The sequence below is a fragment of the Vigna angularis genome, chromosome 2 (assembly GCF_016808095.1).
Source record: "Vigna angularis cultivar LongXiaoDou No.4 chromosome 2, ASM1680809v1, whole genome shotgun sequence".
Lineage (NCBI taxonomy): Eukaryota > Viridiplantae > Streptophyta > Magnoliopsida > Fabales > Fabaceae > Vigna > Vigna angularis.
The window spans coordinates 19,247,493-19,258,931 of NC_068971.1; the positions used below are offsets into that span (position 1 = coordinate 19,247,493).

Sequence of the window (11,439 nt, forward strand, 5' to 3'; positions counted from 1 at the left end):
AAATCTAAAACAATTTTTTTCCCATCATTCATACAATTCATGTATCATGTACCTTTGCTTAATCAATTTATTCTATAGAAATAATTTAAAGCATATTAACTTCATATTTTTAATCATGGAAAGTCATTACACTCTTATCAAATACATTCAATACCTTCACCCTCCACCCTTCCTTATTGCACTATCCCTGTATCAAGTTGTTCTCCCCTGGTTGGACAATCTCGGGCTATATGTCCTCCTCTTTGACACCGATAACACTTCTTATCGGTAGGCTGCTGACAATCCTTTGCATCAAGTTGTTCTCCCCTGGTTGGGCAATCTCGGGCTAGATGCCCTCCACTTCGACACACATAACACTTCTTATCAGATTTTTTATCAGCATGACAATCCTTTACCATATGAGGTCCATCACAACGACGACACCTCTTCTCCACCACTTGGGATCTGCCATCATTTTCTCCTTTTTGTTGTTCTACTCCTGTAGCAACTGGTCCTTTCCTATTTGGACAAACTCTTGCGTAATGGCCTTCCTTCTGACACAGAAAACACTTCTTTTCTGCCGATTGAGGACAATTTCCTTGAAGATGTGACCTTTTACATCGATAACACTTCATACTCATGGATTTTGACCGCAAAGGTTGGGAAGAGGATGCCCCAGTCCTCTGATACAGAGATCTATCACATGGCTTATGCTGATTTGTCTTGGCCATCTCTCCTGAAGATTCTCCCTTCTGTTGGCAAACCACTTTGTTAGGCATAACTTCTGACCTCTTCTCTATTTTTGTTGTCTGTTCAAGAGGAGAAAACTCTCCAACACAGGGAACAGATGCAGGAGTGGTTACTTTTGCAGCTTCCAACTGTTGCATGAAAGTCCGATGACTTTCAACTATCACTGCATTTTGATGTTGTATAATAGCAGCCATTGTCTCTATGGCCCTTGCTATTCCATACATCTCAGAAGGCTGGGAAGAGACCGGAGGTGTAGGAGCCACAGCTAGTCCACACATCTCATAAGGTTGGGAAGAGGCAGGAGGTTTAGGAGCCATTGCTATTCCACCCATCTCAGAAGGCTGGGAAGAGGCAAGAGGTCTAGGAGTCATTGATATTCCACACATATCAGAAGGTTGGGAAGAGACAGGAGGTCTAGGAGCCATTGCTAGTTCACACATCTCATAAGGCTGGGAAGGGGCAGGAGGTCTGGGAGTCATTCCTATGCCACACATCACGGAAGGCTGGGAAGAGACAGGTGGTTTAGGAGCCATTGTCATTCCACACCTCTCATAAGGCTGGGAAGAGACAGGAGGTCTAGGAGTCATTCTGGTATCACATAAAGAAAAAGTCAGAAACTACTCTAACTTTTATACAAACACATATCACAACCATACAAACAAAGAAAAACAGAAACACAACAACTCCTGTTCTTGTCTCTATCAATACAAAAATCATTTTTTTTTCTTTAATTTTTCTTTCCTAAAAATGCCAGCAGAGGAACCATGCAACTTATTAACTTACACACTCAAACTGCGTCCAATCTCGTAAGAGAGAAAGGCATCAATCACAGCATACTGAACCTGCTGTGGAGTGAGCCTGGGATTGTCCCACCAACTCCTCGTGATCCTTTTGGGCTTCTCAACCACCAAACCCAACACTCGGAGGCCCAACGACTTAATCCCAGCCCGGTTTAGTTTCGTGTCACGAAGCTTCTCGGCAGCGAGAGAGCGAAGGTCACGAATATTAACAACGCGGAGATTGTAGTCTCCTAGAAGCTTCTTGGCGTCATCTTCGATCCCGACGCCAAAGAAGGTGACATTGGAATCAGCAAGGAAGGAAACGAGGGAAGGAGGGATGGAAGGGGAGTGAAGGATCTGGAAGACGAGGCAGTGTTGGTCGAAGCATAGTTGGAGCGTGGCAACGGGGTTCTGCATGTTGCGCTGCGTGTTGGGCCGCCACTCGATATCCAGGCCAACCATGAGGCCAGTTTGACGGCTGTGGACGTTGGTGGAGATCCAGGAGTGGACGAGGGAGGGATCGGAGGTGAGGAGGGTGTAGATGGTGTGGGTTTGGAAAGTGACATCGTATAGGTTGTGGGTGTTGTAGGGGAGGCAATGATCCACCACGCTTATGGTGGCAACGTGGGTGCGGGTGTGGGTGGCTTTTACCGAACTGATAGGAACGCCTTTGTGGTCCAGCATCTCCGGCATGCTCTGAATTGGGGAAAAGTGGAGAGAGATATGGTTCGAAGCTACCTTTAGAAATGATGATGCTTAGGGTTTATATAACTTTTTTACTTGTTAAACTTTTGATATTTAATATCTATTATTTTGAAATTTGGGTTTGTAACTTTTTTTTTCTTTTATATCTTTTATCTTTAGGGGAAAACACGATACATTACTTAAATTAGAAAATATTTTCTTAAATAAATTAATCAACAATTCTAATGAAATAAACTAGAGAATATTTTTAGAAATAATGTTGTGATATTTAGTTATTTTTTATTTTAACTTTATGACTAACTTTTTAAACATCATATTTTGAGAAAATATATAAAAAAAATGAAAGGTTGAATTATGTAAGGATTTATTTATAAAAAATAGAATGGACTTTTAAGTGAAAGTTGGATATTTTATTTATAATATGTTGAACTTATAAAGAGAAATTTCTTTTTTTTTAGTTTTATTTTATAAAAATTATAATTTCTTTAAATTTAGTTTATAAGACTAAAAAATTATAATAATTAAAATATACATATTTAAATGATTTACTAATTATTTAATTTAAAATATTTATTTTATTATGATAAGAGATTTAATATTCTGAAAAATTATAATAACTAAAAAATAATTAAATACATATTTAAGGAAAAGATAAAATAATTAGTTATATAATTTAAAAAAAATATTTTATTTAAATATTTCTTAAAAATAAAAGAATTTAATAATTATTTAATTTAAAAAAATCATTGGCATGTTAATTATTTAGTTTAGAAGAATTATTTTACTTAAAAAATTTTAAGAAATAAAATTTGATAAATAGTTATTCAATTAAAAAATATTAAATATTGTTATTATATATATATATATATATATATATATATATATATATATATATATATATATTTTGTTAGATATTATGAAATATTCTAGAATATTGTTATATAATAAATATAGTTAAAAATTATGAGATATTTTATATATAGTTAGATATTATGAGATATTATTATATATTAATAAGTAATAATAAATATTGTGTTTTTTTATAGATATTAGCTTTATAAATATAGACAAGAAAAGAGTTTAGAAGGATAATCTTAATAAAAATGGTCAAAAATTAAAGAAGAATAGAGAAGGTTTTAAAGGTTGAGATTTAAAGGAGAATAATGAAAATTTGGTTTTAGAGTAGGATGCAAATTATATATTTAAATATTTTTTTACTTTTTTTTCATGTGGAACTTATATTTTTTTAATGTTCAATTTGGTTCTTATTGTAATTTATGTTTAATTTGAACATTTTTCATGACGGGTAAAATTGTTAATGAAAAATGAATCGTGTGAGCTTCATTTGTCAATGTACGATTATTTAATTTTTTATTTTAAATTTTTCTTAATTTTAAAAAAGTTGTTTATGTGTGAAGTCAACATTATGTCATGTGACAATGTCAGTGTCACATGTTAAGTTAGTAAGTTAGTATCATGTGTTAAGTTACTGAGTCAGTGTCAAGTGTCAAGTATCAAGTCAGTGTTAGTGTCCCGCGTTGAGTTAGTATTAATGTCACATGTCAATTTCAATGTTAAGTCATGTTAGTCCAAATTTTTGTCAATTTTGTTCAATCTAGTTTCAAATTTTATTAATTTTGTTCAATTTAGTCCTAAATTTAAATTGTATAAGGAAATTTTTTCATTATTTTTAAAATTAGATTAAATTCTTTTCATTATTTTTTGTAACATCCCGAAAATACAGCAATAAACTATATAATAGAATAGTTACATTTAATAATATTTTAGTTCAGTTTTACACTAGGAAACGTACGGTCTCGGCCGAACGGCCTTACAGAAAGAGTTACTATAATTAAACAATACAGAAGTACGAGTCTGACCGAACGGTTTACAAAAGCCAAATACCGGATGGGAAAGTGGCGACAGACCACCTTATTACAAAAACTACTCTACTGACCGAACGTCCTAAGGTTCGGTCTTAACTTCAACTTCTACCAAATTTTCTTCTTCCAGCGTATCTTGCAACAACGCGTCCCCTTCTGCTCACATCCACACGGATGATCATTGCAACGACAAGACGAACGTACAAAACGAGACACGACAGAAAACAAACACAGGGTAAGCTTATGTAATTTAATTCATGCATAAACATACATTTCACAAAATCATTCAACAAGATAATTCATAGTTCGTTCACACAAATCCTAATATTAGACTGACTGTCCGGACTGTATGAAATCTGCGTAGCTACAGGCGTTCGTGCACCCGAGTGATGTAGTAACTGGGATGCCCTCAACAGCTGCCACCCGAGGTTAGCCCTATCTGTCCAAAGTAACCCTAAGGACTAGGACCTCCTGCCGTTCCCATACATGACCTACCCTCCTCTACGTGAAGACGAGTACTACTCACGGAACATCAGGATGAACAGCCAACTTAGCTTACCCACAGTCATACTTTACAAATTCCAATATTCACACATGAGTCGTTCCTCCTCGGAACGCTCGTCCATAATTCACAACATTTCCATATCATATTTTCTTCATCTTTCATTAATAATCATCTCATTTAGCCAACTCGTACACAGATTCATGAGATTTATAAATAGCGAACGTTCAACCCGAACTCAGAACTAGACCGAACATGTAGAGCGAGACCGAGAGATCTCAAAGTTAAGAGTGGATTTAAGGTCAAGGGGTTGATATCGGGTTGAGAAAGATAACGAGTACAATCTTAAATCACCAGAAACTAGGGGAACGAACGTCAATTACAACATTGAGCCAATTAGGTGAACTGACTCTTGAGAATTTCAATTAAACATCAGAAAGACCAGACCAAGAACGAAGACTCCAGAATGAAACCAATGAATAAGGATATTTCAAGACATTCGAAATTAATGCTTATAATGATTCACATGAAGAAACCGAACACGTGTGAATACTTAGATTAATTGAATTTAGTATTAAGAAATCCCAATGCCAGTCAAAGACTGAACACTATAGTGAGCAAGCCCTAGAGAGCTTGAACGAACGCTCGTATTAGGAAGTTTAACTTAAGGAGATAGAACGAGTGCCTAGTGTAAGACCAAACACTTGTTTAGGACGAACACTTGGTATGAGACCAAATGCTACTAAACTGAAAGAGAAGAGGCTTGATAATTATACCTAGATACTATTGGGATAGTGTTTACGAATAACTACAATATACAATTACATATATATATATATATATATATATATATATATATATATATATATATATATATATATATATATATATATATATATATATATATATATATATATATTTATAACAGGACACCGAGACACAACTATACTTGGCCGAACGCTCGAGCATAGTGACTCGAAATGCAGACGCTCGTCCTCAAATAGGATTTTTTCCAAATGAAAGAATCCACCACTAACCAAATTCACTAGAAAACCGAACGGTCAAGGACCGTTCAGTAATGAATGTACACTTTCTTAGGGAAAATTCATATCAGGATCATTTATATTCCAACTCATCTATTAACATATAGTTTCACAACTTTATACATTCATATTTCATACCACCCAAACATAGAGATTTCATACATCATAACATAACTTAGTCATATTTCATTTCCACTCATTAAATAAACGAACGTTCATGTACTACAATCATATCAACCATCATGCATCAAATTCATTCAATCAAATAACGAACGTTCAAACATTTCAACAGCATACAAATTAAATTAAATAAGCTTCCCTTACCTTTTAAGGTAGTCGAACGTTCACAGATACGAACTAGAGTTCTCCTTCTAACAGAGGCCTTAACGTTCTACAACACGTTCTATGAACTATAACCAACATAAAACCAGAAAGATACTCAGAATGATAGGATCCATTCATGCAACCAAGGATCTGGGTTTGCATGTTACAGAAAACACACGAATGGAGGAAGGATGAACTTACCAGTTCAGAATCCTAAACTGATCGGTGCAAACGATCGTCCTCTACGCCGGAAGAGTAGAACCGGTGCCTGAACGGTGATCGGAGAAGTGAAGAGGTGAGAATTGGTAGAGAGAAGGAAAAGCTTTTTAAAGAGAAGAAGGAGAAATTAAAGATCAGAGATTTTGAGAAGGTGCATGCAGAGAGAGTGTGACGTGATTTTCCAAGACTCAGTTTTGCCTAAAACGGACGTCCGCTCATCTGCTGACACCTGCATTCCACTATCTGATTTTCGGATCCTTGTTGCTGGACACCTGGCGTCCGCTCAGAGGGGTTTTTGAATGCGTTTTAATGGTTCTGACACTGAGGGGTTTTTGGGTGCGTTTTAATGGTTCTGACATTCCCCCTAACTACAAAAATTTTCGTCCTCGAAAATTAAAGCTTACCCGAAAATAGATGGGGATACAAGTCCCTCATGGCATCCTCCACTTCCCATGTAGAGTCGCTAGTCTTCTCGTCCCACACCACTCTCACTAATCTGATGGCTTTCCCCTTGTAGTACTTGGTACGGCTTTCTTCAACACGAACAGGTTGCATCTCCAGCGTTCGGTCTTGACGAAGACGTACGTCCTCTAACTCCAATACATGAGTAGGATCTGCTATGTACTTTCGAAGTTGAGAAACGTGGAAGACTGGATGAAGATTGGATAGCAGAGGAGGCAAGGATAACTCGTACGCCACTGGTCCGATTCTCTTTAGGATTTGTTAAGGCCCGACGAACTTGGGAGACAGCTTCTTAGGACGAACGACTCTGCCTACTCTAGTGGTTGGATTCAGTCTAAGGAAAACATGATCTCCTGCAGCGAACTCCAAAGGCCTTCTTCTCTTGTCAGCGTAGGACTTCTGTCTGCTCCTCGACGTCTTTAACCTCTCTTGGATTAACTTCACCTTTTCCGTCATCTGCTGAATAAGCTCAAGTCCAGTCAACACCTTCTCTCCTTCCTGGAACCAACATAGTGGCGTCCGGCACTTCCTCCCGTAAAGAGCTTCAAAAGGAGTCATTCCGATGCTGGACTGAAAGCTGTTGTTGTAGGTGAATTCCACCAAAGGTAAGATCTCATCCCATACGCCCATGTGGTCCAGTACGCACGTCCTCAGCAAATCTTCAAGCGTCTGGATGGTCCTCTCTGATTGACCGTCCATCTGAGGATGATAGGCTGAACTCATTGCAGTTTGCTACCCAATTCACTTTGTAGGGACTGCCAAAACCGAGACGTAAATCTTGTGTCTCGGTCAGAAATGATGCTGGACGGGACTCCGTGCAAACGAACGAACTCGTTGATGTAGAGTTGTGCAAGCTTCGTCATGGACATCTTCAAATTAACGGCTAAGAAGTGTGCGCTCTTCGTCAACCGATCCACTATCACCCAGATGGAGTCGTGATTCTTGACCGTGTGGGGTAAGTGGGTCACGAAATCCATTGAGATACTGTCCCACTTCCATTCAGGAATCTCCAACTGCTGTAGTAGACCGCTCGGTCTCTGATGCTCAGCCTTTGCTCGTTGACAAGTTAGACATGATGCCACAAAACGAGTGACATCATTCTTCATTCCCGACCACCAGAAGGATTTCCTGAGATCTTGATACATCTTAGTTATGCCAGGATGCATGCTAAGACGACTATGATGTCCTTCCTCAAGAATGATCCGCTTTAGCTCGCCATCATTTGGAACGCATGTCCTGTCCCTATATCGAAGGAGACCGTCCGTTCCAGTATTGAAGTATTTTGCTTTGTCTGAACCGAGCGCACTCAAGATCTTTACCAGTTCTTCATCCGCCAATTGCTTCTCTCTGATTCGGTCAAAGACGTTACTGGATATTCTAAGGTTACAGCATCTGATACTGTCCGGTTCCAAGTCGAACTGCAACCTTAGATCTCTAAAACTCTCCACCAAGTTTAATTCTTTGATCATCATGGATGAGACATGAACTACCTTTCTGCTTAAAGCGTCCGCTACAACGTTCGCCTTCCCTAGATGGTAGAGTAGTTCGAAGTCATAGTCCTTCAAGAACTCAAGCCACCTCCTCTGCCTCATATTCAACTCCTTCTGATCAAAGAGGTACTTGAGACTCTTGTGATCACTAAAGACTTGGAATGTAGATCCATACAAGTAGTGCCTCCAAATCTTCAATGCGAAGACAACCGCTGCCAATTCCAAGTCGTGCGTCGGATAGTTCTTCTCATGGATCTTCAGCTGTCGAGAAGCGTACGCGACCGCTCTCTTCTCTTGCATAAGCACACAGCCCAAACATTGATGAGAGGCATCACAATATACTTCGAACAGTTTGGCCTTGTCAGGAATGACCAAGAGTGGAGCGCTCGTCAACTTCTGCTTCAGTTCTTGGAAACTAGCCTCACACCGATCGGTCCAAGCGAACGGGTGATCTTTTCTGGTCAGCTGAGTCAACGGTGCTACTATCTTAAAGAATCCTTCAATAAAGCGCCTATAGTAGCCCGCGAGCCCCACGAAACTTCGGACTTCAGTGACCGAACGCGGACTCTCCCATTCCAATACCGCTCGTACCTTGGCCGGATCCACTGAAATTCCTCCAGCAGAGACTATGTGCCTCAAGAACTGCACTTCCTTCATCCAAAACTCACACTTGGACAGCTTGGCGTACAACTCTTTCTCCCTCAATACGCTCAGCACCATCCTCAAGTGTTCTTCATGTTCTTCACAGCTCTTGGAGTAGATGAGGATATCATCAATGAAGACGACCACAAACTTGTCAAGGTACGGCCTGAAGATGCAATTCATGTAATCCATGAATATCGCTGGTGCGTTCGTTACACCGAACAACATCACTACATACTCATAGTGTCCGTAACGAGACCGGAAGGCTGTCTTCTGGACGTCCCCTTCCTTCACCCGAATTTGGTGATACCCCGATCGCAAATCAATCTTGGAGAATATAGTAGCCCCATGCAATTGATTCAACAGATCATCAATCCTCGGCAAGGGGTACTTGTTCTTGATGGTCAGCTTGTTTAACTGCCTGTAGTCAATGCAAAGCCGAGAGCTGCCATCCTTTTTCTTCACTAAGAGAACAGGCACTCCCCAAGGTGATGCGCTCGGCCTAATGAATTGCTTGTCCATTAAATCTTCAATCTGTTTCTTGAGTTCAACCAACTCTGCTGGTGACATCCGATATGGTGCAATAGAGACGGGTCCTGTTGTCGACACCAAGTCAATAGTAAATTCTACCTCTCGTGGAGGAGGTAGTCCGGGTACTTCATCCGGGAAAACGTCCGGGAATTCGTCCACAACCGATTGTCCTCCATTCAGCTTGCTATTGGACGATCGTTCATGACTTAAATCTCCAAACTCTTCATCCGCGTGCGTCATGATCAGAAAGCAACTGGCACCCTCCACGATGTCCTCCTTTAATTGACCGAGCGTCACCGATAACTCTTCTTCTTCTTCATCCGGAAATACCAACTTCTTCTCACCACAATCTATGAGAATGCGATTGGCAGCCAACCAATCCATTCCTAAAATCACCTATAACCACTTTAGAGGTAAACAAATAAGGTTAACTTTAAATCTACGCCCCTCAACTTCTATAGGACATCTAATGCAAATTGTAGACGTCCTAACCTCACCAGCCGCTAGGGTTGACACCACCAAGTCAAACTGCATCTCGCTCTCAGCTAAGCCCAATTTCTCAACGCACGCCTTCGAGATGAAGGAATGTGTTGCCCCCGAATCATATAACACACAGCAAGGCAATCCATACAATAAGCAAGTGTTGGTGATAAGGGTACCTGAACTTGCTGCTTCAGCGCCCGTTATGGCATATACCCGACCAACTGCTTGTGCTCGACCACCACCTCTCGGTTGATTCCTTCCAGCATTCGGTGGCCTCATCACAGCTCGTCCTCCCATGTTGCACTCACTCTCCAAATGCCCGTTCCTCTTGCAGCGAGTGCAATACTTTCCTCCTACTAACTGAGGACACGATGAACGGTAGTGTGGTCCTCCACACTGAAAGCATGTTACGGTCCCTTGCTGTCCAGACCGACCGACAATAACCACTGCTTGAGATCCACTTGAATTCGATGGCTGTGCTGGACGAGCGTAAGGATTCCTCCTCAAATTCACATTGCTTCTTGAAGATATCGGTCCTCTAGATGCCTGTTGTTGTTGTTTCTTCTGTTGTTCCACCTCTGCCATGTTTTTCTCCAATACCTTGGCTCTCTCAACCATGATAGAAAAAGACCTAATGCACAAGCTGGATATCAACAACTTCAATTCACTCCTCAGCCCATTTTCGAACTTACGACACTGCCACTCTTCATTGGTGGCCATAGTGTTGAATCTGACTAAGTGCTTGAACTTGTTGGTGTACTCCGAAACGGACATCCCACCTTGCACTAGCTGAAGAAACTCTACTTCCTTGGCGAAACGAACGTTATCAGGGAAGTACTCTTCATAAAACTTAGTTCTGAAGACGTCCCAAAAGATGGGGCTTTGAGTGTCCGCCAGAATCATCTTCATGCTAGTCCACCAATGACTAACATCTCCAGTCAGCAGATACTCCGTGAATGCCAAGCGATTGTCGTCCGGACACCTCTTGGCATCGTAGATTCTTTCCATATCACGCAGCCACTGATCTGCCTCATCAGGAAGGCACTTTCCATTGAATTTGGCTGGGTGATGTTGAAGGAAACTCTCCAAACTCCACTCGTTCTGATGATTCCCAGATGAAATGGATGGTCCGACTGTGGTTCTAGTAGCGGTTAATATCTCCATTAATTGTCTCTGAGTTACTTCAGTGTTCGCTTTGGCAGCCTCCAAATTTTGTAGAGCGACTGTGTTCTGCTGTACTAGAGCAACGTTTTGTTGTTGAAAAGCCTCTATCATTCACTCCAACAATCTAGTGTTGTCAGATGCATCACGTTTGGTAGGTTGAGGCGGAGGTCTAGGTGCCATTAGTTCTTTGAGAAGCAGAGAAAACAACCGTTAGTCAAATTCAAGGAGTTTGAAATACTCATCAAACGAACGTTGAGCACGCAGCAAAAGCATAGTATACTCATAACCTACAGTGTTCTTTAAGGAACAAAACTGCTCTGATACCACTAATGTAACATCCCGAAAATACAGCAATAAACTATATAATAGAATAGTTACATTTAATAATATTTCAGTTCAGTCTTACACTAGGAAACGTACGGTCTCGGCCGAACGGCCTTACAGAAAGAGTTACTATAATTAAACAATACAGAAGTACGAGTC

The 11,439-nt window shown here is 40.1% G+C and overlaps 2 protein-coding genes across 2 annotated transcripts; both read right to left on the reverse strand.

Moving 5' to 3' along the window:
• Nucleotides 1-81: 81 nt before the first annotated feature.
• LOC108327702 (uncharacterized) lies at nt 82-2,263 on the reverse strand. Its single transcript, XM_017561390.2, has 2 exons — nt 1,513-2,263; nt 82-1,317 (listed from the first exon to the last, which is right to left on the reverse strand). The coding sequence occupies exons 1-2, from the start codon at nt 2,199-2,201 to the stop codon at nt 174-176; spliced, it is 1,833 nt and encodes a 610-aa protein (XP_017416879.1). The 5' UTR covers nt 2,202-2,263; the 3' UTR covers nt 82-173.
• Nucleotides 2,264-7,365: 5,102 nt separating this feature from the next.
• On the reverse strand, nt 7,366-11,067 carry LOC108327363 (uncharacterized). The gene is made up of 4 exons (XM_017561077.1): nt 9,969-11,067; nt 8,274-9,659; nt 7,966-8,174; nt 7,366-7,695 (listed from the first exon to the last, which is right to left on the reverse strand). The coding sequence occupies exons 1-4, from the start codon at nt 11,065-11,067 to the stop codon at nt 7,366-7,368; spliced, it is 3,024 nt and encodes a 1,007-aa protein (XP_017416566.1).
• Between the last annotated feature and the right edge of the window lie 372 nt (nt 11,068-11,439).

Coding starts and splice junctions, on each gene's coding strand:
- LOC108327702 (XM_017561390.2), bottom strand. CDS start 2,201: ATGCCGGAGATGCTGGACCACAAAGGCGTTCCTATCAGTTCGGTAAAA. Junction 1,318..1,512: donor ATTGGACGCAGTTTGAGTGT/GTAAGTTAATAA, acceptor ATGTGATACCAG/AATGACTCCTAGACCTCCTG.
- LOC108327363 (XM_017561077.1), bottom strand. CDS start 11,067: ATGATAGAGGCTTTTCAACAACAAAACGTTGCTCTAGTACAGCAGAAC. Junction 8,175..8,273: donor AGTCTTTAGTGATCACAAGA/GTCTCAAGTACC, acceptor TCTACCATCTAG/GGAAGGCGAACGTTGTAGCG. Junction 7,696..7,965: donor AATTGGCGGATGAAGAACTG/GTAAAGATCTTG, acceptor CAACGAGCAAAG/GCTGAGCATCAGAGACCGAG.